General features: G+C 32.7%; 2 protein-coding genes across 3 annotated transcripts; both read right to left on the bottom strand.

The window, feature by feature from the left end:
* Positions 1-5495: 5495 nt before the first annotated feature.
* On the bottom strand, positions 5496-12536 carry LOC142607634 (zinc finger CCCH domain-containing protein 55-like). Its single transcript, XM_075779199.1, has 9 exons — positions 11214-12536; positions 10789-10980; positions 7599-7778; positions 7414-7511; positions 6937-7194; positions 6703-6838; positions 6242-6449; positions 6071-6117; positions 5496-5955 (listed from the first exon to the last, which is right to left on the bottom strand). The coding sequence occupies exons 1-7, from the start codon at positions 12227-12229 to the stop codon at positions 6257-6259; spliced, it is 2073 nt and encodes a 690-aa protein (XP_075635314.1). The 5' UTR covers positions 12230-12536; the 3' UTR covers positions 5496-5955; positions 6071-6117; positions 6242-6256.
* A 9748-nt stretch (positions 12537-22284) lies between these two features.
* On the bottom strand, positions 22285-26500 carry LOC142607693 (zinc finger CCCH domain-containing protein 46-like). Of its 2 annotated transcripts, none has more exons than XM_075779283.1 (9): positions 25071-26500; positions 24488-24667; positions 24194-24373; positions 23990-24093; positions 23614-23889; positions 23357-23501; positions 22938-23134; positions 22783-22853; positions 22285-22653 (listed from the first exon to the last, which is right to left on the bottom strand). In XM_075779283.1, exons 1-8 carry the CDS (start codon positions 26027-26029, stop codon positions 22825-22827), a joined length of 2070 nt encoding a protein of 689 aa, XP_075635398.1. In that variant the 5' UTR covers positions 26030-26500; the 3' UTR covers positions 22285-22653; positions 22783-22824. The 2 variants fall into 2 exon arrangements, with proteins under 2 accessions (XP_075635398.1, XP_075635397.1); XM_075779282.1 differs by having other exon boundaries at positions 23614-23898; positions 25071-26492.
* Positions 26501-26711: the final 211 nt, after the last annotated feature.

Below are 26711 nucleotides of genomic sequence, written 5' to 3'. Positions count from 1 at the left end.
TATTTATCATTTTTAGGGCTCATATTTCTAATTTCTAATATGTATTTTAGTTTTTTCTTTGTATTTTTAACTCAAAACTAGAGAGTTTAGTCCAAATATAATAAAATTTCATACTTTTCAACCCAAAAATTTTATTATAAAATTAATTTTTGGCTAAACTTAAAAAGAAAGTCTACAAAAAGAATCAATTTAAGGCCCAATTAGTCTAAAATGAATTGAAGGGGAACTAAAATTGACCGATTGGACCAACTTGGACCGAAGTAGACTGAATAAAAATTGTTTAATTTTTAGGGAGAACAAATTATCTTCAAAAAAATTTAGAGGAAAAATTATACATTATCTTATAATAAAAAAGTTATTATGTATTCTCATGCATTGCGTGGCTCTACAACTAGTTAATAAATAACAAGTCAAATGAAAGTGTATTTGAAATATCTATAATTTAATAAATTATCATATCATTTTTAAGATACAACAAAGTAGATAAATTTAACTTTTGTTTCAAATAAATGATAGCATCTTCTCTCAAAAAAATTTATAGCATGTGATAAATAGCACTTGTATATATATTCTTCTTTCTCACCAACTTGCCAAAATAGAAACTATCTAAAACTAGCATACATTTTTTTAAGGGGAAAAAATTGTTCAATAAATTTTAAGACAAAGCGAAATGAAATGGCCAATCTAAAGTCTCAACAAAACCACATATATGAAGAACAAAATCACCACACACCCTTAGCGCAATGATAACTCCACAAGTATTAAGTATTTGTGGGGGACAATGGTCAGGATTCAAATCTTCAGGAGGGAGTTTCACACACATATACACTTAGATTAGACTAAAATATAATTTATATCTTGTATAATATAAATAAATATATAGATAAGAATGAAAAAAAGTATAAAATATAAAATTTATAGAGAAACACCCTACCTTTAATTGCAAAGAAAACGTTCTCTCTCTCTCTCTCTCTCTCTCTCTCTCTCTCTCTATTGAAAAACAAAACAAAATTGTGATTTTATATATATACTAGCCGCGAACCTATGCGTTGTGCATGATAATTAATTTTATGGTGGTTTTATTAAATTTGTTTATACAATTTAAACTAATAAAATAAAGAGTAATGTATTTTGTAATTATATTTTTATTTATTATAATAATAATCATAAATGTAATATAGGAACAATAATAAATTATAAATTTAATAATTTTTGTCGTATTAAAATGAAAAAAAAAATACAATTTTTCTCAGGAATTCAAAAGGCAAATTAACGAAAATATTCATTTTTTAATAAAAGTTATTAAAACATTTTGTGAATCATTAAAAAGAATATAAAATTTGGAAATTATTCTTTTAATTTTAAACAAACTTTCTCAAACTTGTTTTTTCTATCTACAATCCAAAACACTAGGAAAAAAAAAAGTAACTAAAAAATTAATAAAACTTAACTATTATTAATTGGACCAATTAGGAAAACAATTTGTTGTTTATAATCTAATAAAGTTATTTTCTTTGCAGAAATTGTAATTTCGTCCACCCAAAACATATTATCAAATAAACAATTATTAGCAAAATCTAAGAATTAAATTTCTATGTATGCATTGTTATAAAATAATAATAATAATAATAATAATTAAAGTAAAATGGCAAAAGATAAAATTTGTCTCTCATCCAATAATTTTTGTTTAGCCAACCTTTACTTTTCTTTAAATAAATGGCATTATAGAGTACTTCTAATACAATTATTAAGAGTACTTTGTCCACCACAAAAGATTAAAAAATAAACAAAAATGATTAAAGTCTCATAGTTTAACATCTAAATTGAGTACTATAAAAATCATGCTATCAAATTACAATAACTACCAAATTATATTATCTAAATCATGCTATGTATAGAATAATATTATATTTTTATATGTTATATTTAATCATTTATAATGCAATAGAATAACATTTAGCAATCAAAGAGAGAGAGAAAAAAAAAACACAGCAATTTAAAAAAAAACAAAACTAAACTAAATAGCATTAACCTAAAGTATTCTAAAGAATATAAAAAATTATCAACCTAAAGCGAAGATGCAAGAAAAAAATTTTAAAAAAATCCACCCAAAAATTGTGTGCATGTGTGTGTGTGTGAGAGAGAGAGAGAGAGGGTGTAAATAAGAAGAAACAAAAATAGAGGAAGATGAAGGGAAAGATGAATAATGATATTAATGTAGAAGGTAGTGGGTAGTGGAGATATGAGAAGGTGAGGGAAGGAGAAAGGTTGGAGAAGTAATGAGAAGATGAAAAGGTAAAGAATGGAGAAAATTTGGAGAAGTGTAAATATGAAATAAAAAAAAATTAAAAATAATTATAAGAAAATGAAAAGAAAAAAATAATGACGTGAACGCTAACATGGCTCAACGTGAGTTTAGCAGTATTAAATGCTACGTTTCAACTTTTAGTAATAGAGAGGTGCTATGTCCACAACATTTTTACAACATTTTTACAACAAATCATAGGTGGTTAGTTGTTATTGGTTCAAATTTGAACCTAACACTAAGATTACTTTTTTGCCCCAACAATAACAACCAGTAACATCCTGCCACTTAGGATTTGTTGTAAAAATATTGTGGACATATCATTTCTCTTAGTAATAATATATAAATATAAATATAGATATAGATATAGATAGATTGGACGAGAAAACTAACCCAAAAAAAAAAAACATAAAAGGCATTGGTGAAAATAAAAGACAAAAGAAGAGAGCTTTCGGAAAGCTATATATATTTGTCATAAAACTGTAGAAGATGTATAGAAATCTTAAAAAATTGAACTGCCCGAGAAAAAGGGGAAAAAAAAAAAAACAAAGTGTCTTTTCTTTCTGTTTTTTTCTTCGACTTATGCATAGTTAAACAAAAAGTAAAGTAATTGTACAGTGCTAAACAAATGGACGATTTGAAACGAATCACAATTCACACATGACACAATTCAGTAAGATTCATGAAATCCAAAGACTATTCACCCAAACGATTTCAAACTTTTTAGTGTGCCTTTGGATTATCTTTAAGTTAAAAGCTTGTTTATTGAAAGATAGTAAAAACACTATTATTGTACTTATAAAAAAAATGCAGCAGTAAAAACTGTGCATTAACAAATAAATTAAAAAGGCAAACTCACTACTAGAAACAAAACTATTTCTCCAAAACTATTTGATGACATTAATATGATATGTGAAATGAGATACACTGATTTTAACTAACAACTATGGAGAGATGTAACAACACAATCACAAGGGGGTCAACGCTTTAGCAAAAGCCAAAAGAGTTTGTACATTGATAATTTTTGGTGATGTACGATTCGAAAGTGGTCGACCATGTGCTTCAACATGTTGCAAAAAGACACACACAGCCCAATAATAACTCGATCTTATTTACTTGAAGAGAAATTACACCAAGTTAGAGAGTTGCACAATATGAAAAACTTTCAAGCAATTCTTATATAATAGAATGTGACGGGAGGAAATTATTTACATTTTCCTGAAGTACAGTAAAATAGTGCTCATCTCACATTTTCTCTTGCATTTATGATAGACATTAGTAAATTTGATGAATAAAACTCACAATAAATATAAAAATAATATATATATTATTTACTGTGCTTCAAAAATACCTAAAAATTACTGCCAAAATATATAATCTCGGCTCTAGAATGGGAAGAACTAAAGAACTCCATGTTCTATTTCTCTATCGCATAAGTGCAGAATTAACTATTTAACCCATCAATTTGCGGAGGGTCAAAATTTAAAAAGTTATTACAGTCAAAGCCACCTGGGCAATAGCGAATGGGCTCCATTTAGAACAACCATAATTTAAAATCGGTCAGAATTTGAATATGAAGGGGCTCTAGAATCCATAAAACAAAGATACAAATAAAGAAGATTTCAATAAGTTGAAAGGGAAAGGAAAGTGATACACAGATAACATTTATTAATTTAATGTCAGTACCCATGTGACAAGAGCTGCCCCTCCCCAACATGTGGGCCTAAAAAACAATATGAGACAAAGAGTTCCATAGACAAAACACCAAAAAGGAGAGAAAAAAATACAAAAAGTCATAATAATAATAATAATAATAATAAATAATAATGTGAATTTTGATTGGTTGGAGAAAAATACATGTTCACCCCTAATTGATAAGTGTGGCTAAAAAAAATGTAAAAAGTGAATAAATGAAAATACAAAAAAATAATTGAAAAGGGGGAAATAATCAAAATTTAGGGTAACCATGTTGATAAGTAACTTGAAATGATATGATTCTATGGAAAAATGAGAATTCAAATGAAAGAAGATGGTGGGAAAATAATAAATAATAAATGAGAAGACAAAATTAAAAAAGAAGAAGAGGAAATTCAAATAAAAGCAAGAATAATGAAAAGAATTAGATTCAAGAATGAATCCACCTGCAAAATAAGCCTACATACATAATGAATCAAGAGCTCACATGATGAACTTCTCTCCTCTACTCACAAGGCGAGTTGTCTCACCTAAATTCGTGTTAATTGTTTCATCCTAGTGAGTTTTGGACTTGATCAAGTGTGGTGAATGGTTGATCAAGTGACCAAAACTTGTCATGAGGACTTTAGAAAGACTCAAGAAAACTTAAGAGTAAATTAAAATTCAACATATCAAAAATATTAGGTAATTTAGAAAATTCAAAAATAAAATATAGGGTCATAAAGAGAAATATGACATTTAGGGAGAAACTCACAAAAATCCATAAATTCAAGGAAAAAATCAAAATTACATGAGAATTGAGATCTAAAATTCATACGAACTCAAGAAAACTCAGGGAGTAGAATAAAATCCGTTAGGATCAAAAGAACCAAGAATTACACAAAAAATAGAAATGGGTTGATCAAGGTAGATAATGATGAATCTTTAAATAAATTTCTTGATAAATAGAAAATGATTGATCTCTTGATGAAATTCTTGAGTGATGGTTTTCTTGATAGATAAATGATTTTCTAGGCAAATTGATCATGATTTTTTTAAACAAATTAGTCGAGCCGATTGACAGTCAATACAAAGGTTCAAGAATGAATTTATTCGGGCAAATGTGTAGCCTTCCCTTTGAGATCCCTAAGTGTAATCTGGCTTCTTCCAAGCTTAGACATGTAGCCTTCCCCTTGAGGTCCAAACGTGTTACCTCCACTTCTTTTAAGCTCGGACATGTAGCAAGGAACCTTGAGGTCCATACATGTGACCTCACTTCAGGCTCAAACGTGTGACATTGCTCCTCCCAGCTTAGACATATAACATTCCCCTTGGGGTCCATGTGTATCTCATTTCTCAGGCTCAAATCAGTCCAAATCATCATTGTTAGAAGACGTAGAACCCAAAATAACATTAGTAGAAATTTCAAATAAAAAAAAAAGGAAAAAAAAATCGAGTAAGCGACCTTAATTAGTTTGTTGAGCTATGAACAAACCCAACATTTTGGAACTATGGCTTAGCGGTGACAGTGGAGCTAAAAAATACCAGCTTCCATGTCCATTTAATAAACACTTTGTTTAGGCTCCTCTAAACTTCTTTTGTGTGCTAAACATTTAGCTTGTACATAAAGGTTTAATTCACTTAGCACAAAATCCAATTCTACTAAAAAAGAAAGAAAAAGTGTAGAAGGCATTGTAAGACAAGTTACAATCCTTAGTTCTGCTCTAGTCTGTGTGGTCCAGAAACACACCTACAGAGAAGGTACAAAAGTAGAAAAGAGAAACACCCTACTCTACTCTCAAATCAATTCATCTGTCTTTATGTATGGACTATGTATTTGCTGTTAGTAGTATGTATTGCTGCTGATGGTGATGACCTGGTTGAGATCTTCTCTATGGATCTACTCTTTTGTTGTAGGTATAATTCTGCTATACATTTAGAGAATTTTCTTCCTTCTATATGCTTCTCTACTTTCTCTGCATAGATAAACAAACATAAATATCCCACTCATAAAGAAACCGTTTTGACTATAAAACCGCAAATTGTAGCTTCTTTATATGATAGCATTTGAGAAACGAAGGAATCTCTTACCCTAGCAAAGTCTATCCCTGCTGCCATGTTGACCCTTATTATAAAACCTACATAGCAAAAGCTTCAAGCCAATAAAAAACCTAAGGCAAAAATATATATCTCAAATTGAATCAACCACCATACACTCTTATGGGTAATAGCAGGAGAACCATAGTTTTAATTGAGAAGAACCTTAACATTCAGACATTATTGCAAAGCCTTGTCACTGGCAGAAGTGGTGGGCAGTAAAGAGTTGTATTCCGAAGATTGAGTAGTTGAGTATGCAGCGGTCTCATTAACCTCCACTGTAGCAGCAGAGAAGTCAGAGAGAACTACCGCTGATTTTGTAGGAGAAGGCAAAAAGCTATCAGGAAGGACCTGCTCTACATTGCTCCCATGACTATATGGGAAAACAAAAATAAGAACATATGGCCAAAGAATGAGAAGAACCCAAAATTACAAAGATGAAATAGCTAGAACCAAATAAAGCACTCCATTCAACTCAAATAAAATCAAAAGCACTCCATGAATTAGCTGGAACCCATGAATTAGCTAAGAACATAAAGCACTCCATTCAACTCAAATAAAATCAAAGGTGTGGTGTTTGCTATCATGGCAACCCTTTCTCTTTATATGACTATAAAGCTCCATACCTTTTCTGGTTATCAAATTCTTCTGGATTGAAACTCTCCTCCTTGCTGTTGCCACTGCTATTGTTGTGAAGACAAGCTGGATTCACCTCCGGCTTATGGAGATGCTCAGCAGCTGCAGTAGGATTGTCACTGTGGCCTGCAACAGCATAAAGCATCAATTGCTACCAACATTCCACTTCTTCTAAAATTATAAAGCCACAGTTTATATCAGATGGCTACCAGCCCACGGCTTACCTTCTGCAATTTCTTGATTGCTGCAATCAGATGGAATTGTGACATTTTGATTGATGTGAGCATCAGGCTGAGGGGGTAAGGGAACTGGAGAACCAACAGACAGACTGCGATGGTGATGGTGCATTCGATCATTTAAGTCTGGAAGCTGCAGATTCATCATTCTCCTTCCTTGGAGTTCAATGGCCTGCTGTAGTTCAACTTGCTCCTCCAATTTTCTCCTCAATAACATCTCTTGAGTATTATAGAGCATTCTAGCTCCTACAAAAATATTTCAGACTCAATGGATTAATTTTCAAGCAATGCCTGATTCATGAATTACAAATAAGAAAAAGTTCAAAATGCATAATGAACAGAATAGAATCCATTTTAAGCCATTTCTTTTCAGTAATACCACTCACTTCAAGAACCTAGGAATAGAAAAAGAGAGGATAAAGTAAACACAAAGGAAACAGTCAAGCGTGCATGCTGTCAGCTTACCAACATGGAGGTCATAGGGCTCTCTAGAGTCAAGCCCAGAAGGGCTCAAACAAGGAGCAAATTCTCCCCTCTCCAGTTGCTGTTGTTGATGTTGCCTCCTGCATTCCATCAAATATCTATAACATCTACACAAGTTGTGGACAAGATAAAAATATGGATAGAAAAAGAGCAAAAAATTCCCATACTTGTCAGGAACTTTTCCTTTCTCCTTGTAAGGCTTGACAAGCACACGTGAATCACATATAAAATGAGGATTCCCTTTGGCCAAAATGAGCTTCACAGTATCTGGGTAGACAAATGTAACAAATCCAAACATTCGCTTCTGCTGGTATGGAATCCTTACATCTTGAACTGGTCCAAAATTGCTTCAGAGAGAGATGAAGAAAATTTCTAATTAATTTCTTTGATTTGACTTTAAATAATGCATAAATGCATCTTAAAAAAACACATACATTCATCCATTTAGCTTAATAACTCAATATACATAAACAAAAACATTTTTCCTTAGCCATTCTCAAAACCATTCTTTCAATTGCTAAAGAATGGGTCTCATTCCTGACAATCCTCAGAAGTAATTTTGAGTGCTTTTGCTCATAGCATTCTTCAAAAAGAGCATAAATACAGAGAACACTCAATCAGGTGAAAAGGGTTGTCCAATATGTACAGTCAGCTAAGGGAGTACTTCCATACAAGTCTATTCTTGAGAGGCAAACGTGTAAAAACATCACAACCAACAAGCTGCAAACTTCTCCTGCTAAAAGTAAATGGACAGAGAATGCTACTTGCTAAAAACTTCACAGTCCACTATTGGTGTGAACACAAGATATAAGCCTCCAATTACACAAACCTAAGGATTTAGACACAAAAATGAAGACGCCCCAACCTGTGGCCTTATTGATAGAGCCTACTATTAGTGTAGCCTAAGGCTTAATAAATTAATGTCTATAATTTATTTCGCTTGTGTAATTGGTTTTTTTTTTTTTTTTTTGCCTTATTTGTTTAGGAATGTAATTCCTTTCTTACTAGCTTAGTAGAGTTATTTTCTATTCCTACTACAATAAGTTTGGGACAATATTTAAGGCACCCAAGGTTCAGTATTGTTTTATAGTTTGCTTGATTAATAAAAATTCTCTTGGAATTTTTCCAATAGTCTGGTGCTGACTCCAGCCAACCCTAGGTGCTGATTCCTAGGTTTGTTCTCTCTTGCTTAGTGTTGATTCCAAGCAAGCCTGGGTGTTCATTCCTAGGTTATCTTTTTTTTATCTTTCTATTCTTCAATTTTGTTATTGCACATCCGTTTTGGATTTATTCTGAGTCAAAATTTTGCATCAGATCTTGTTACTATATCGGCTTTCATACAGCTTTAACTAATTCAGAGGAATATTTCAGATATCAGAATCAGACACAAATTTAAAGGAACATTCCATATAGGAAATATGCAAATTATGCATAACAGCCATAATATTAGAATGAAGGTATCAGACAATTTCATGACAAAATAGTATAAGCCTGATACTGTTCCCTCTCTGAAACATCTATCAATCCAACGGCATTGGGGAAAAACAGCATATTATAACCATCTCTGCATGACTTGTCCACCCACCCCTAAAATAAATGTAACGTGTCTATGACTGGCCATGCTTCCTGCAGAATTTTTTAAATTTTAATAATCATATGTTTTACATGGATTATAACATAATCTTTAATTGTACTGGATTAAAGAAAATCCTCTTCATTTACTTTGAAATGGAAAGTGTCTATTTCATGGTGAAGATTTAATTTTTATTGAATCTAAAAACAACAAAGTATAGGTGCCATGTCAATTAAGATCTCATTTCACCAAACACCATACATGATTTTAAAATGACATGGCATCACGTATACCTTTAAATTTATGAAAAACTAAACCTTCACTGTAAAATCGTCCCACCTCCATTTCAAAATGAAATGTAAAAGATCCAGATACGGGTTAAGATATACACAAGCTGTTGTCTGTTAGTAGGTATATCGTACCTGGAAGAGAATATGGCATCTAAATCAGGCTTTGGGTATAAAATCCCATTGTGGATATTTACTTGAATAATTACCAGCTCTGTCATTTTTATTCATTCTCTCTGAACCAGACTCAATGGCATTGGTAAGTTAGTGTGGCTTTAAAAGAATCAAAACAGAGAAGTTCTACAGCAAAATTGTGGAAGAGGAATAGGAGTAGGATGACAACTTCAATATTTACTAAGTAGATGACTAAGGCTGAAGCAATAATCTCTTTGCACAAAATATAAGTAGATACACTGAGATTTTTTTTTTAGAAGGGGGAAAAGGGGGTCAGAACACCATAAGATTCAGAATTCAAGGATCATAATACCTTTTTTAATTTTTAGTTATTGAGAACTAATAGAAAATATCAAAAGAATGATAGCTAAAACCCAAACAACATTGTATAGTGGGCTATCATATCCAAGAAGCATAAGTCACAATTTTATAACTACATTGTCAAAGCAATAACACATGATGATTCACAAACTTTATCCCTTACAGGCAGGAATTTCAACACAACTCTCCAAGACAATTGCCAAGCGAAAAAATTGCAACCTGAGTTTTATACACTAAAGTTACAGTTGATGCTGTCCTTGAAATGGAAGGTGACCATAAGGAAAGCTTATGGACACACCTCTATTTTAACGTACAAGGTGACTGTCAAGACAAGGATTCCAAAATGTGGAAGATGTAAAGTGGCAAGCCAGTATAAACTTGGACACCAAATGTCAACTCTAAAGTTCCATTGTCAAAAAAAAAATAAATGTATTGATCACGGTAAAAGAGTAGAAAGGCTTATAGCCATGTGTTCAATGTAGGTCAAAGCCCTTAATATCGACCATAATTGTTTCTTTTTTTTTGATAGGTAATAGATATTTTCATTAATAAAAAAGTACATCATGTTCACCATGATGAACAGACTGTGCTTGAAACAAATACCAAAAAAATAAAATCACAGAGAAACAGAAACAGATTGCAGGAAATCAAATACGAAAATACATTGCGTAAAATACATTATACAATTATAATATCGATCATAATTGTTTATACACCATTGAAGAATGCATAGCTGCCTCAGAATGTTCAAAGATAATATTGCTACTATAAAGGCTTCTAGTATATTCCCAATATGGTTCAAAAAAGATTGCCAAGAATGCCTTTCTAAAAACAAATCTATAGTTTATCAAGTTGCATCATTTTGCAGAAGCAAAATCAATTCATCCAAAATCAACACATGCTTAAGAAATACAATCTATGGAAACTTAATTAATGATGCTGATATTGCAGCAGCTTGGTTGTTATAAGATTATTATAATTAAATATAGAGTGTTCTATTACCTAAAGTACTCCGAAACATCTTCATCTCTAAAAGTGCTGTCAGCTGGAAAGGTCAAGTATATCTGCCTAGAAGCTGAGTTCGCCTTTTCTGCAGACGCCATTGCCAAAAAATCATTCCTTTCTGGTCGGCACCGGCCAAATTTATAAAAATCTTCCCCCATCATGAAGGCTGCTGCTGCGGCTGCTGCCGCTCTACAATGCATCACCAACAAAATACATCAAACCAATCCGAAGCTAAAACAAACTAAATAAATCAATAACCCATGTCCTCAAACTCAAAGTTAAAGCTTAAAAAACGAAAATGGGTCTTCACCAATACATCAATTTGAACCAATACAAACTCCAATTAACAATAACCTTCATATATTACTAAAACAGAGACAGTAAGTTAAAAGGGAGCAAAATGGGTCATAACTCAAGTGTACCTCTGCGGGTCATTGTTTTGTTGCAAGAGGAAATTCATGTACTTGGTGTAAGCTGAGTGTGAATGCGAAGGTGACACTCCACCACCAGCCATGAAGTGTTGTGCAGCAGCCAGTCTTTGTTGCTGTGCCTGAGCAGCCTTCAATCTCATCATCTCTTCGTGAAGTTCAAACTCCTCAAACTTACTAGGTGAACCCACAATGGTGGGACCACCATCCACAGACTCGGCAAAGCCACTACCACTATGCACAAACTTGCAATTACTACCATTTTTGCAAAACCCTCTAGCAAAGTAAAGGCAAGGCTTGTACCCAGTTCCCAAACCCGGTTCTTCTGACCCGAAACACACATCACTAGCCGAGTAACTCCTTTTGTGGAAATGGGTCTCCCCATTATTCCCCGAATGTGCCCAATTGTGCACTCCATGACCCAAATCAAGCAAATCTGAAGACGACGAGTCGTTTAGGAAAGAGAGGTAGTCATTGAGTTGGTGCTCGTCTAGGAGCTCAGTGTTAGTGACAGTACCAGCAGTAGCTTCATAACCGTTTTTGTGATGTGGGAATGAAGGCAAAGCAAGCGAGGCGGAGCGAATATTATCGTACGAAAGCAAAGGGCTTGAGTTTGGGCTAATGGGGTTGTTATTGTTGTTTTGCAAAGCAGAAAGTGGCCAGGGATTTGAGGAAGGAGAAGATGGGTTTTTGGTAAAGTCAAAGCCGTTTGGGAGTCTAGGTGAGGAGTGCGAAAATGGGTTGGTGTTGGTCGGTCTGGCTATGGGGTTTAGAGGGGAAGGAGAGGAAGGAGTTGAAGGTGTAGACGAAGTGTTTGATGAAAGTCCTAAATGAGTTTTGGCTTTGAGAATGAGCGTGTGGAGATATGCTTCTGGCCCAAAAGCCAACCGTATCAAGTCGTTCTCACCTAGGTCTTGTATGAGGAGGTAACCCATGATTTTTGAGGCGTTCTCTGGCTCTAAATATTTGATCTTTGAGAACACTACGTTTGTTGCTTCAAGTGGATCCATGGCCTTCTGGGTATTCAGTTTTTTTGTGCTTCTGGGTTTTGGGTTTTCACTCCTAAGAGTGAGAGAGTGTTGGGGTTAAGAGAATCAGTAGGGTTTGAAATATAACAAGCGGGCTTGGTCTACCTAAAGCTAATACCAAACACTCTTACACACACTCTCGCTCTCCCTCTGTGTGAATGTGCTTCTCTTTCTCTATTTCTCACTGTAATCTCTCTCTATCTGTAAGGGGAAGAGTGGTAGATTTCAGATCTACTTCAATGGGTAAGTGTCATTGTGTCTACCAGCACACCCTTGTATTCATGTGAGAGAGAGAGAGTGTAAGGCTGTGCGTCTTATACAGAAGAGTACAATAATAGTGTATACTCTCTCCTATACCACATTACCATTAGAGAAAAGGTTTTTTTCTTTTTTCTACTGGACCTTTGAATGAAACCCTAGTTCATTGTGGGACCACTACGTTGTTTTTTGACTTTTTTTATTTTTCTTTTTATTTTTTCCCTTTTTCCCGCTCTTTTATTTGAGAATTTTTCTTATGGTGGGAAATAACACCAATAAATACTTTTTAAGGTTATTTTTTTGTTTCTTTCTAATTTAACAAAGTTTGAAACTTTGAACCTGATAACCTTTTCTCTTCTTCACCAACCAGAAGCCATGCAGTAATGTCACTCTAACCTGTCGCATTAAGATTTGTAATTGTTTGATTGGCATGTTCCCAATTTAAGTGATAGACCATTGCACATTAATAAAAAATAAATCCTCAAGAAATAAATAAATTATCGTCCTTCTATTTTTATTGATAAATTATTACTTTAATTCATGTAAATTTAACATCGTTTTCATTATTATATAGTATTAAGAGTTTTGTAATTCAATGAAATTGTACTATTTCTTTTTATAAAGAGAACTATAGTTCTAATTCGGTAATTTTCTCATTCTTCTAGTAATTAAATTAGGGTATCGAAATTTTAACTCCAAAGAAACATTTCAAAATAGATTAGGATAATACTCTCTCTCTCTCTCTCTCTCTCTCTCTCTCTCTATATATATATATATATATATATATATTAGGATAAATTTTTAACCATATCAAAAAAATAGATAAATATAAACTTACAAAACTATTAGTATTATCCCTTGAATATTAATTGTTTCAAGTAAAAATTACTCCTATTAAAACATTCTTTTTCTTTTATAGGATAAGAATACGAATAAAGCACTTTACAATGAAAATTTCTAATTTTTTGAAAAGGACATGAGTGTCAGAAGACTCAGAACAGCAAACAGCCAAAAAAGAACATTGCAAAGATGTTTTTTTTTATAACAAGTCGTATTAAAATGTTCAAGTCCTTAATTTGACTTATTGTGTATTTCTTTTATGCATTTTTGGTCCATGGCTTTGAATTTTGCTTTTCTACATCTTCTCCAATCAGATCGTGTCATTAGATTTTGCTTTTCACTTCCCTTTTAATTTTGTTTCTTAGCCATTACGCAAATACAGATTCAAAACCTTCACAATTAGGAGGGAAAATTACGTTGGGTCTTATTTGATACTTTTATTAAACACATAGCAAATTTTGAATTTTAATCATTGTTTTATCAATTGGACGTAGTGTTGCAAAAGATTATGCATTAATATTATATAATTTGCTATCTTAGCAATACAAATTTTTCAACAAAATTTGAATTGAAAAATACCAGTGCATCTTTAAACTAGATTAGGATATCATCTCTGCAAAACAAATTTATAACAATTAAAAGAATCTAGATTGAAGAAAAAAAAATGGCTATTTAATAGCAATTTTATAAAATTAAAAGTTTGATACGAGAGCAATTGCTCAAGTAGAAAGTAGAAACGGGAAAAGAAAGAGGGATATTTAATATACTATTGCAAGGAAGTATATATGATATTTTAATTAGAGAAGTGATGATATAAATACAACCAATTTTACTACGTATACTTTAAATACAACTTCAAAAAAGTAATTAATAAAATTGTTTATTAGTACATTCTATCAATTACATCAACCAAAAATAGTTTAATTAATAACAATAACCTCTAAGAACCATAAGATATAAGACATTATTTAATTATGGCATTTAAGAAACTGCGTCTAAGAATAATAAGATATAGTAGTAAATTGTTTAATTAAGGCATTTAATTACATCATATACCCCCCACCCCTCCAAAAGAAAAACAACTTTGAGGTCAATTAGTAATTGGGCTATCTTGGCCATTCTACCTTAACTAAAAAGAAAATGTTAAAAGTTATATCAAAGACTTACAAATGAGGGGAGGGGGGGGGGGGGGGGGGTATATGATGTAATTAAATGCCTTAGTTAAAAATGCACTACTATATCTTATTATTCTTAGATGTAGTTTCTTAAATGCCATAATTAAATAATGTTTTATATCTTATGGTTGTTAGACGTTATTGTTATTAATTAAGCTATTTTTAAAGAAGTTGTGTCTTAACCTTTGACTATATCATCACCTTTTGATTACAAATAAAAGTGAACAAAAACGTATCTCATTTATTTTGTCAATCTCTATATAATTATGCATCATAATCTAGTCCTCAAAAAGGCATGTCATATAAGATTTTGTTCTTACTTATTTAGTTTGAAAATTAGTTACTCATTTATATTTTATCGTTATTCTATATATTTTAAGTAAAAATATTTAAATTTTTTTTTTTTTTTTTTTACAAATGCGGATGTTTATAATTCTTGAGTCATGCTAATGAATGTCCTTAGGGCATTGGTTAACAATCCATTTTAGGGAAAGTTTTGACATCACTTTTATGGGAAATAAAAAAAACTATCAAAATATTAATTGTTTTTCTTTTTTTCCCCATAAAAACTTTTTTTAAATAGATTATTAAACAATACCCTAAGTGCATTCGGTAGCATTTTCCATAATTCTTAGATTACTTAACTAGTCCTTTAGTATGTGTAGTCCCAAATAGTTGCAATAGACAGATTAAGGCACCTCCATAAATAGCTACTGAAAACTACACTATAGTAAATCCTTTAAATATTGTATCATTTGTGCATTTCTATATTCTTATCCATGAAAAGTGTGTAAAGATTAGAATATATTTTAATAGAATAAATTTTTTTAATTCGTTTAGGGGTTTTTGATATAATAAAAAATTCTAAGGCACACCCAACAAATTAATGATAACAAAAATAGCAGGAATCAAATCCATTTTCATGTTTTAGGTACAACGTACGCAACAGGTGCCTTGCTAACCCCTTCGTCGTAATATCTACTCTCTCTTTTTGATAAGACAGATAAGTGGACATAATGGAGTTCAATTATATGGCTTAATAATACATAAACAGCTCGCTCTCAAAGAGAAAAAAAACATTAATAGGGGGAGAAGATGAGTTAAAGACCAGCTTGTGGGTTCAAAATTTCTCATTTAATTAGTGATAACCTAAAAAGTTTTATGAACGGTGAAGGAAAAAGTTTCTCATTTTTTACTTCCACATATCTATTGTATACTCCATTGAAGATGGACTATGCTACTTTATCATTCACTCCCATTTTTAAAAGCCTATTTAGCCTGCTGTGTGACCATTTAGGATCGTGGTTCAAACCCTCCTTCTATATTATTTATAACTATTGATTTAACTTTTTAAAAGGGGAAAAAAATAAGGAGAAACTCCTTATATCATATTGTATAGATTAATAGAACATTAGGAAATTATATACCCACGTTTCTTTTATACTACTACTAATTTATATTCTAATTTGAATAGTGGGTGTATATCATAAGTTATTTTTGAATTAAAATTTTGACCATAAGATATAGAAACTTAAAATGTACATTACAATTTACAACTGCCCTATAGTTTTAGAGATAATGACAAATAACCCTTTGATATAGTTATCCCTGCCTTTTAAGTAAAAAATAATAATACTTTTTATTTTTTATATAAGAAATTCGTGCCCTTACTTTTAATTAGACTATGAAATATTTAGAAAATTTTATAGACCAATAATATGACAAAGTAAACATAGAGCAAATTACAATTTATCCACTTATGATTTAGCTGAAATTTTAGTTGTCTATCTGTGATTTAAAAATTTGACACTTTCCCCATCTGAGATTAGCTCAATTAGATTTTTATAACCCACCTCTATTAAAAAATAGCTAAATATGTAATTTTTGCTTTACTTTTATGTGTCTCTCCTCCAAAAACACAGAAAACATAAAAATGCAACATCAAATAAGATATAAAAAAAAAATCCATCTGAACACTTGCTTCATGAAATTTCAAATCACAAGTAGACAACTTAAATTTTGGTTTAATTCCATGTGAGTAAAGTGTAAAATTTTAAACTACGTGAGTAAGTTGTAATATGCACTTAAATATAAAAGTAAAATAATACAATGAGACCCATGAGTACCAAAAAATATAATAAGAACTATAAATAGTAACAAAAATAAGCTGAATAGTACAATAAGTTGATAAAAATAATATTTTCTAAACCCACTCTAAGCCAAGTCTAAAGTCTAAACAGCCCGTGGGATTATATATATTTTTATTAAAAAAAAAACATAAAAGGAATCTTAGAAATACACATAAAATAATAAATAAGTTTGGTGCTACACATTTTGGCACAACAAATATCACAACTCGCCCCATATACTGAGTTGTGATTGGTAGAGAGGTGATGGTGGGTCCATGTGATATACACTTCTCTACCAATCACAACTCGCCATGTGACGAATTGTGGTATTTATTGTGCCAAAATCTGTGACACTAGATTTACTCTAAAATAATGGATTTTATATATATATATATATATATATATATATATAAAAGAAGATACCGTATAATACTGTGTCAGAATGAGTAACATATAAAATAATAATATTATTTTAAACTTTGGGAAACAGCGCGTGTGATAAAAAGCAGTCGCAACTTTTTAGCTCCAAAAAATAGTGCACGTTCTCTTTACTGTTATTCTGACTAATTAAGTTCTCTTCCCCAGTACACTGTGATGTAATCTATTTTAGATTTTTTGGAACAATACAAAACCAAATGGTGTTGCTAATGAGTTTCAACTCTCATGTGTTTTCCAACTTTTTGACCCTTCGATGCTTGTGACTTGTGTAAAAGGTGTAAATCAGATGGTGTAGATTTGATGTGGATGTACAACATTAGAGAAGGGAATCATAGTCAGCTTGAATGTTTGGTCAAGATGTCCCTCTTATCCCGTACCAAGAAAAATAATAATAATTGAAACTCCGTCCATGAGACCCCTTGACTTCCTTATTTTGCTCAAAGGTTACTGTAAAAATTAATTATACTGTAAAAATTAATTACATTTACACCTCTCTCTCTCTCTCTGTCAAATTAATTACATTTACACCTCTCTCTCTCTCTCTCTCTCTCTCTCTCTCTCTCTCTCTCTCTCTCTCTCTCGGGTTTAACTTATAGATCCACATTTACGGGTGAAGTAGGTTCATTGGATGTTTTGAATTTTTTTTTTATACAGAATAAAAATTCTCCTTTAGTCTAATTATAGTATAGGTAGGGAAGAAATTTATTCTTAGAGATTTATATTTTGGCCTTTAACCCTTACATTTTATAAGCATTTATACTTGTGAAGTGACTATCAAACTCACGGGTGTGCGGAGGTGATATTTCAAATTTTGAACAAGCATAACTTAATAACTCATCCATTTTGAGTTTTTATTTAAAAAAAAAAAAATCTATTTAGGGGTTGTTTAACTTTTTAAATAATAGATCGAGTTGAGTTGGAGATTTAAAGAAAATATATCATCCCACTCAATACAATCTATTTTGAGAAATTATCATTTATTTTAAAAAATATAAGTGGTTATAAGATTGTAAGTGCACAATTGCACCTGGACTCAAAGACAATCACGGGCTCAGGCCCAATGAGCCTTAAACAATGAAATTTGTAGAGTGTGGGCTTGAAATCTAGATTTGAAGTACTGAGAACTTGATAACAAGCTAAAAGTTACAAACACTTGTAAATAATAAATGATAATTGCAAATAGACCTCCTCGAACGTGAGCCGAGGACTACTTCTATATTATTTCTCTTTCTTTCTTAAAGGTTACAATTCTTAATTTCTTTCTTAGTTCCAGACCCCCTCTCTTTCTTTGGCGTTCATCCCCCTTAAATACTTCTTTTCCTGATGCTTTATCCACGTGTTGCTCCAACCCACTCCCTCCTAGATATTTCCTTTCTTAGTGCCTTTGAATAGTGACCAGAAGTTTCAGTTCTATTGTTCAGGGGTCACTTCCCCATTAATGTGGCAAGAGAGGTAGGTGCAGAGTCTTTAATGTGGAGGTGGCAGCCTTTGCTTTTGGTATCTTTCTAATACCGGTGTACCTCGAAGGTTTAGGGTTTCCTCCCTTTAACCAACAGTCTTTCCGGAATATTGCCTTGACCTTTATGGTGAAGCTTCGAGTTCCCCTGGGTCTATCCGAGGAGAAACTTACCCTCGGATGTGTCCTCGGACCCTCGGCGTATGGACCGATTTGCAGTACTAACAGATTCTTAGCTTAAGAGTAGGTCGGCCCTCCTTGCTACAGCCCAATGGCTCATATGCCCACTTAGGTCTTTTTACTCCCCACAAAGATACTAATAAATTTAATCATTTTACTATTATTTTAATATTTTCAACAAAGCATAAGTTATTATGGTTAAATTAATGTCATTTAAATTATTTGGTAACTCCACTATGGAATTTCTAAAATAGTAAAATCTTATTCATTAATTTTGAAGCAAGTATGTCACATTTTATCACATATCAAATTTAAATTTTTAAACAAATGTTGATTATTACAACTTTAGCATTTATTTTAAAATATTGATGAATAAGTAAAATCAAATTTGCTAATTTTAAAAACTCCATATTAAGAGGTCTAGATGATCTCACTCCATTAGGGTCACATTCACAATGACTTATCTCCTACTTTATTACTTTTTTCTTAGCCAAAAAATAAAAAACAAAAAGGACCAAAGTTTACCAAACTGCATCAACACCTTTGCGATTCCTCAACCAATACTTTGTACAGTGTAAAATGTTCGGGTTCTTTATGTGCCTCCAATGATTATATAAGAGTTTCACTTATATTATTCTCTTCCCTTAAACCTTTTTATCACAATGATCATTTTGTCCTAATAATGAATTTGTCATGATGATTGGAAGGGCTCTACTATAAAGAGAAGAAATTATGGTTTAATTAAGAATCCTAGCCATTATTGTTCTCCAACTATATCCTTTACCAAAGGAAACTCACCCCTACTTTTTCTGGTGCACTAGTAAAAACTTCAAATCTAACAAATCTAAATACTTTAGCGCTTTAGCAAATATAATTTAGTGTAATAATCATCATAGTAGCTTTATAGCATCATTTTTTTTACATGGAGGTAAGGTTAGATGGGTAAAATTGATGGCTCAAAATAGCAGGCACTTTTATCTCAACAACATATTTGTGGGTTACAATTTTATTAGGGATTTGCTGTCAAATTTCCAATTTCATGTTAATGTAAATATTTCCACAAGTCATAATTTAGGGCACGATTATCAAAATATAACTTGTGAAGGAACTGTATTTAATACGAAAATGCTAAAAATCATATAATTAATAGAGATTAAGATCCATTTAGAAATGCAATACTAATAGTAAAATGAACTTTTTATCCATTTTATTTGAAATTGAGAGGATCATTGTTTGATAAAATTTTATGTGAGAAATCATAAGCTCATGAAGGAATATTTGACACCAAATCTAATACATTAATAACAAAAACATTTCTAAAGATCTTATGGTTTAGGTCTTATAGACTAGAGGCATTTGTGACAATGACTACGTGACAACAATAAGATTGCTCACTATCACAAACAAAGGTATCTATCACTTGCAGATTAATAGATTCTTGACCTTCATGTTATAGGTTGATTTGGACATTGCACTTGACATAATAAAACTTGTATAGTTTATTGCTAAAACAAACCAAATCAGGAACAACAAGACCCTCCTAATTGTATTGAGGTGGCCAGCTATATCACATAACAATGGGGATCGATGTTGACACCCTAACTTCATTAGGGTTTAATGATGTAGTAATCCACCACATACATTTTAATTGTGGTTCAGGTGCTTGTCTACTCGATAAGCAAGGCATCAGCAACGAATTGAATCGCTTTAAGTAAGCAATTTCAATTGTATGGAAAACTTTTTCTACAAAAAAAAAAAAAAAGGATTTTCTGCTCTAAAAAACAAATTGATCTCCACAACCACCAGCAGTGACATCACTGTATCAGTAATTCAATAATATATATGCTTAGTGAACTCTTTTTTTGTGTGCCTTGACTCAGTGGAAGATGGACATATTAAGATTGAATTTGACTTGCATCAAGTACTTTAGGGGCCGTTTGGTAATGTTGTTCAAGTAACGTTATTTGTATTCTTTTGAAATATGAGTGAATAAAAAAGTAAGTAAAAATACGTACAATATTGTTTAAAAATTGAAAACATGTTAAACTACTATACAAAATGGCCGTAATCACTAACACTAATGCCGAAGCACTTTGCTAGTTTTAAAAAACTTAAAACGCACACAAGATTGAAGAAAACCTATTATCTTATTAAACTCCTAATCAATATACAAAAAATTTTGTAGTTGCTAAGCTTGTACCAAAAAAATAAATACAAAAAAGAAATTAACATCCCTAGTCAAAGTTATGTTGAGTTCCAAACTCATCCATTACTATCTCCACAGTAGAGTTCTTAACAAATTTATTTATTTACTTTTTAAATCTCCTATATTCATAAAATTAGCAAAAAAAATCACCATTATTTTAATGGTTTTATTAATAAAAAAAAATCAGTTTTCCTTTCAATCACTATTATTTTATAACATTAAATCTCCCATATTTAATTAATCCTTCAAGCACCATAATGAGTTTAGTATTTGGAGTCTCAATCAAGTGTTGACAAACAAATTAAGAAACAAAAAAAAAAATATTTATGCTATTTGACCTGCATCCTTAAATCAAATTCATTGCTCGTTAATGAATATAAAAGAAACATATCTCTGAGACCAAATTAATCTTTCTTTCAAAAATTTTATTAAGGGGGGCCACTAGACCAAGTAGCTAAATATTCTATTTATGGGGTCCATTAACATTGAGCTTTTGAGTCAGCTCAAATTTGTGGGGAACTCAAAATTTTTATTTAATGCCAGTTCAATAAAAAAAAAAGTTAAAGTGCACATGTCATGAAAAAAGAAATTAAATTTTGGGACATTTTGCAACACATAAGGTGGTTCCACCACTATTAGAACATCGTACATAGTCACTTGTGCGGGGCCAGAAATAAATACAGCAAAATAAAGTACCACGCATAATCTTTTACTACCATACCAAGGGACACACACCAAAACCCATAAACCAAAAAATAAATAAAAACATCTATATGCATAGTGATATTTGAATGAGGTTAAAGATTGATAGGGAAAGGAGTGCGTGGCCATTCATATATGGTGTCAGAACCCATGTGACATTGTGGCCCTTACCCCTTCATGTTCACCTAAAAGAAACCAAAAAATGAGACAAAAGAGTCCCTTAAAGTGGCCTTTAATCACATGAAAGAACAACCTTTTCTTTACCCCAATTTATTTATTTTTAAAAAATTCCTTAAAGTTTTTCTGTATCATAATCTAATGGGTGACAGATGCAGATGCTACTGCAACAAGGACAATAAAAACTGAAAAAAAGTGAGAGAGAGATACAGCTTTTACCACCCACTTCAGTCATGCCATTGCTATGCCACTCCATTTTTCCATTTCGAGGTTCCAAATCAGTATAGTTGTTAAGCTTCTGCTACAGTTTGCTTTAAACTTTCTTGGGGGTCTAGTACTTCTGTACAACATTTATATATATATAATATATAGATTACTTCTGCATGTTACAGGCTATCATTTTACTCTAGAGGTTTTTTTTTTTTTTTTTGGTACTACCTCACAAGGAAAGAAGTGGTGAAAGATAGGACACAGACTGAATTTAACAATATGATACTAATATTAGTTACTACTAGACTTTCTTCTACTATTGCTGTGTGGTCCAGCACACACTAGAGAGTGAGAGTACACAGTAAATTAAGGAAGAGAGAGACCCCACTCTCTTTAAATCAGTTCATCTGTCTTTTTACGTATGCATTATGTATTCATTGTAAGTAGTCGTAGTATGTATTTTTTGTTGTTGTTGTGGTTGATGATGATGATGATCATAATGATGATGATGATAGTGATGGTCATCCCTGCCGAGATCCATGTTGACTCTACAGATTTCTTTAATGTGGGTATGATTTTTTGGCTGTACAGCTAGGAGGATTTTCTTCTTTAGTATACTGCTTCTCATATCTTTGCTGCACAACCAAACATAAAAGCAAAACGTATAATGTTAAAGACCCATTTGACTAAATATTCAGCAATATGGCTGAAGATCTCAAAGATTGATATATAATAGTAATCTCTTAAAGTTATAAGTCTTTTACCTAGCATATTGAAACCCCCTTGCTGGCCATACTCTTACTCTATTAACTACATTCCATGCCCAAAAGAAAACCTGAAAAATAATTGAAAAAAATTTCACAATAAAGAAAAATATATTATATTTGCACAAAGCTCTCCTTTTTGCGGATTTGCTTACCTGGACACTTAGAAAACACATTTTTCATAGTAGCCATGGTGAGTGGGGAAGCTGAAGGCAGCAATTGGTTATTGTTAGAAGATGGAGTTGAGGTGTTTTCATTGGCTTCCACAGGAGCAGTGGTGAGGGCAGTGTGGTTGTCATCAGCTGACTTTTTTGGACAAGCAAATAGGCTATCAGGGAGGATGTGCTCTAAGCTGTTCACAATACAAAAGGAAAAAAAGTCGAATAAAATAAAAGAAATAGAGAACAACAAGAGCCTAATTAATGACATGAACTAGGCAGCTGTGTTGAAAACAAGAAAGAAAAGCAGATTACCCAATGCAGCATACAGCAGGAATTGACTTTAATCTGAGCAATATTATGTTTCTTTGCTATTGTGGGTAACCCTTCTTTGCATTAAAAATTAGAGTTCATACCTTTCAGGGAGTTCACTCTCTTCAGGATTGGATTTCTCTTCCTTGCCACTGCTATTAGAATTGCCATTAATATTACAAGCTGAATTCATTTCTTTCAGTAGTTGATGTTGATCATCCTCATTTTCAGCTGGGTTTCCACTTTTCTCTGCAGCAACAATATCCAAATAAAACACCATAAATAATCCATTATTTTTGCATAGTATGAAACAATGAATTCCCAGTTCAATGTTGAGTGACAATAATCGATGATAGTTAACCTGTTGGGACTTGTTGATCAATGCCATCAGGTGGAAGAATGAGAGTTTGATTGTTGGGAGTGTGAGTTAGAGTTGGTGAAGGAATTGGGGACCCAACAACAGATAAGTTGTGATGGTATTGTGGAGGATGATAATGCTGATGATTATTCTTGAAGTCTAGAAGTTGGAGATTCATTAGTCTTCTCCCTTGTAATTCAATAGCTTGCTGCAAATCAGCTTGTTCCTCTAGTTTCCTTCTCATTAATATCTCTTGGGTATCATAAAACATTCTTGCTCCTGTGTTCACTTCACACAGATAAGAGCTTCAAGAGAGAACAATAGAATATGTGCCACAGACAAAGGAATTTGCTAGATTGTTATATACATATTTGCTTACCAAGGTGGAGGTCAAAAGGCTCTCTGGAATCAAGCCCAGATGGACTTGAACACATTGAATACTCCCCCCTCTCCAATTGTTGTTGCTGTTGGTGTTGTTGCTTCCTAAAATTGTACAATTAATTAACAAAAAAAAAAAAATCAACGTAGAAAGCAACCAACATATAAAACAAGAAACCAATATAGAAAATATGTTTTGTAGTACTTGTCTGGTATCTTTCCCTTCTCCTTATAAGGCTTAACAAGCACACGCGAGTCACAAACAAAATGAGGGTTCCCTTTGGCCAAAATCATCTTCACTGTCTCTGGATAAACAAATGTAACAAATCCAAACATTCGTTTCTGCTGGTATGGAATCCTCACATCTTGAACTGGTCCATAAATGCTTCAAAAACCACACAATCACACAAAAAAGAAACCATTTTTATAATTATAATTCCTCGTCTACTAGAAATTCCATCTGAGCGAAAATCCTAACAAACTAAAAAAATTGTAGTACCTAAAATAATTGGAAACATCTTCTTCTCTGAAAGTACTATCAGCTGGGAATGTCAAGTAAATCTGTCTTGAACCTGGATTCACAATTCCACCCAATCCTATCGATGAAAAATCATTACTTTCAGGTGGGCACCGCCCAAACTTGTGAAGCTCATCCCCCATCATCAATGCCGCTGCTGATCTGTAGCATTATCAGAATGCCACCGCAAAAAAAAACCATCACCAACCCGAAATAAATTTAAAATAAAATATAAAAAAACCCCATAAGCAAGACCCATTCAAAATCAAACTTTACACTTTAAGGTAATACAACATGTGAAGTCACACAACCCAAGACAGCAGATAAACCAATATCGAAAACCAAGGCTCCATTAAGAAAAGAAGACCCATTAAAAAAGGAGCAACTTGCGCACACTGTACAATGTTAGAGTATGAACAAAACACCTTAATTAAGCAAGACTCATCCAAAAATTTACAAATTGACAACTTGAACTAAAAATGGCATTACTAAATGTGAAAATTGAAGGGTGTGAAGTGCAATAATAGTACATGGACATATTTGAATCTTGCATAAATATATATACCTCTGGGTGTCATTTTGTTGTTGCATTAGGAAGTTCAGGCACTTATTGTAAGGGAAAGAGGCTCCAGCCATGAACTGAGACGCCGCAGCTAGTTTTTGTTGGTGGGCAGCCTTTGATCTGAGCAACTCTTGGCACTGTTCAAACTCATTGAGTTTGCTGGGCGAGCCAACATTAATAACAGCAGTAGTAGTAGCATCCACTGAATCACTGTGAAGAAACCTGCAAGTACTGCCATTTTTACAAAACCCTCTTGCAAAATACAAGCAAGGCTTCCATCCAAGCCCAGAGCTTGCATCTTCAGACCCAAAACACATGCTTGGAGCCAAGTAGCTTCGCTTATGCAACGTGGATTCAGCATAATAAGCACTTGGATCGTACAAATCATCCATCTTTGAATCGTTGAGGAAAGCCAGATGGTCTTGAAGTTGGTACTGATCATGATCAATGAGTTCGCTAGAAGAAGAAGAAGAAGTATTATAAGGCAATGCAGAAGATAATAAAGATGATGATGATGATGACGATGAGCCGGAACCAATATTACTGGTTTCCTTAACAACACTAGCGTAAGAGAGTGAAGGAGTTGAAAAACTAGTGCTGCGAGGCCAACAAGCACTGTTTGAGGACGGTGAAGATGGGTTTGTGATCATTATGTTGTCAAAGCCATTGCTTGTCATTCTTGAAGAGGACAAAGGATTAGTAATAGGCCTTGAGATGGGGTTGAAAGGTGAGGAAGTTAATGATGAAGGGGTAGTAGGGTGTGAGTTTGAAGAGATTCCTAAGTTGGTTTTGGCTTTGAGAATGAGATTGTGAAGATTTGTGTCTGGTCCAAAAGCCAAGCGTATCAACTCCTTCTCACCATGGTCTTGTAAGAGAAGGTACCCCATGATTTTTGAAGCATTTTCTGGGTCCAATGTTTGGATCCTTGAGAAAACAACCTTAGTAGCTTCATATGAATCCATGGTACCAAGCAAGAAAGGAATCTAGCAAAAGTAAGCACTACACTATACTTAGTATACTGCCTAAAGCTTTTTAGGAGGAAAAGAGGGAGAGAGGGAAAGAGGCAAGGAGTGTGAGTGAGTGAGTGAGTGTGGACTTTGTTTAAAAGAGCAATAATGGGTGGATTATTATTTTAGTATTATAATGATGGGTGTTTTTGAAGGGTATGAAATGAAAATGAAAGTGAAAAGCAAAATGTACAAAAGAGGTGGGACTTTTCTTCTTTCTTTCTTTCTCAGTTTCTTTCTCCCATGGCCATAGCCATGAAGTGAAAGAAAAGAGTAGTGCTGTGGTAGGAGTAGTAGCCTGGTAGGGGTTTGAACTTTAAGGTTGAAGATGGTGGAAGGGAAAGAAAAGAGAAAGAGAGAGAGAGAGAAAGAGTGTGAGTATCAATTCAAAGGTGCTTTGGTCCTTTGAAGGTTGCTGCTAACCACAACTTTTGGTGGCAGTGCATACCTGCTGTAATAGCAGCCTTGGGAGAGTAAACTCACTCTCACTTTTTGTGTGTGTTTTTTTCTTTTTCAATTTTTTTTTCTCTCTTTTTGTATGTGCTTTTTTTTTAATATTAAAAAAAGGATTTGTGACATTTTGAAGTTTGTCTCAGAACTTTGCAGAATTGGACAAAACTAGGCAAAGTGGGAGAGT

The sequence above is a fragment of the Castanea sativa genome, chromosome 8, assembly GCF_040712315.1.
Source record: "Castanea sativa cultivar Marrone di Chiusa Pesio chromosome 8, ASM4071231v1".
Classification (NCBI taxonomy): Eukaryota; Viridiplantae; Streptophyta; class Magnoliopsida; order Fagales; family Fagaceae; genus Castanea; species Castanea sativa.
This window is presented reverse-complemented; position numbering and strand designations above follow the sequence as displayed.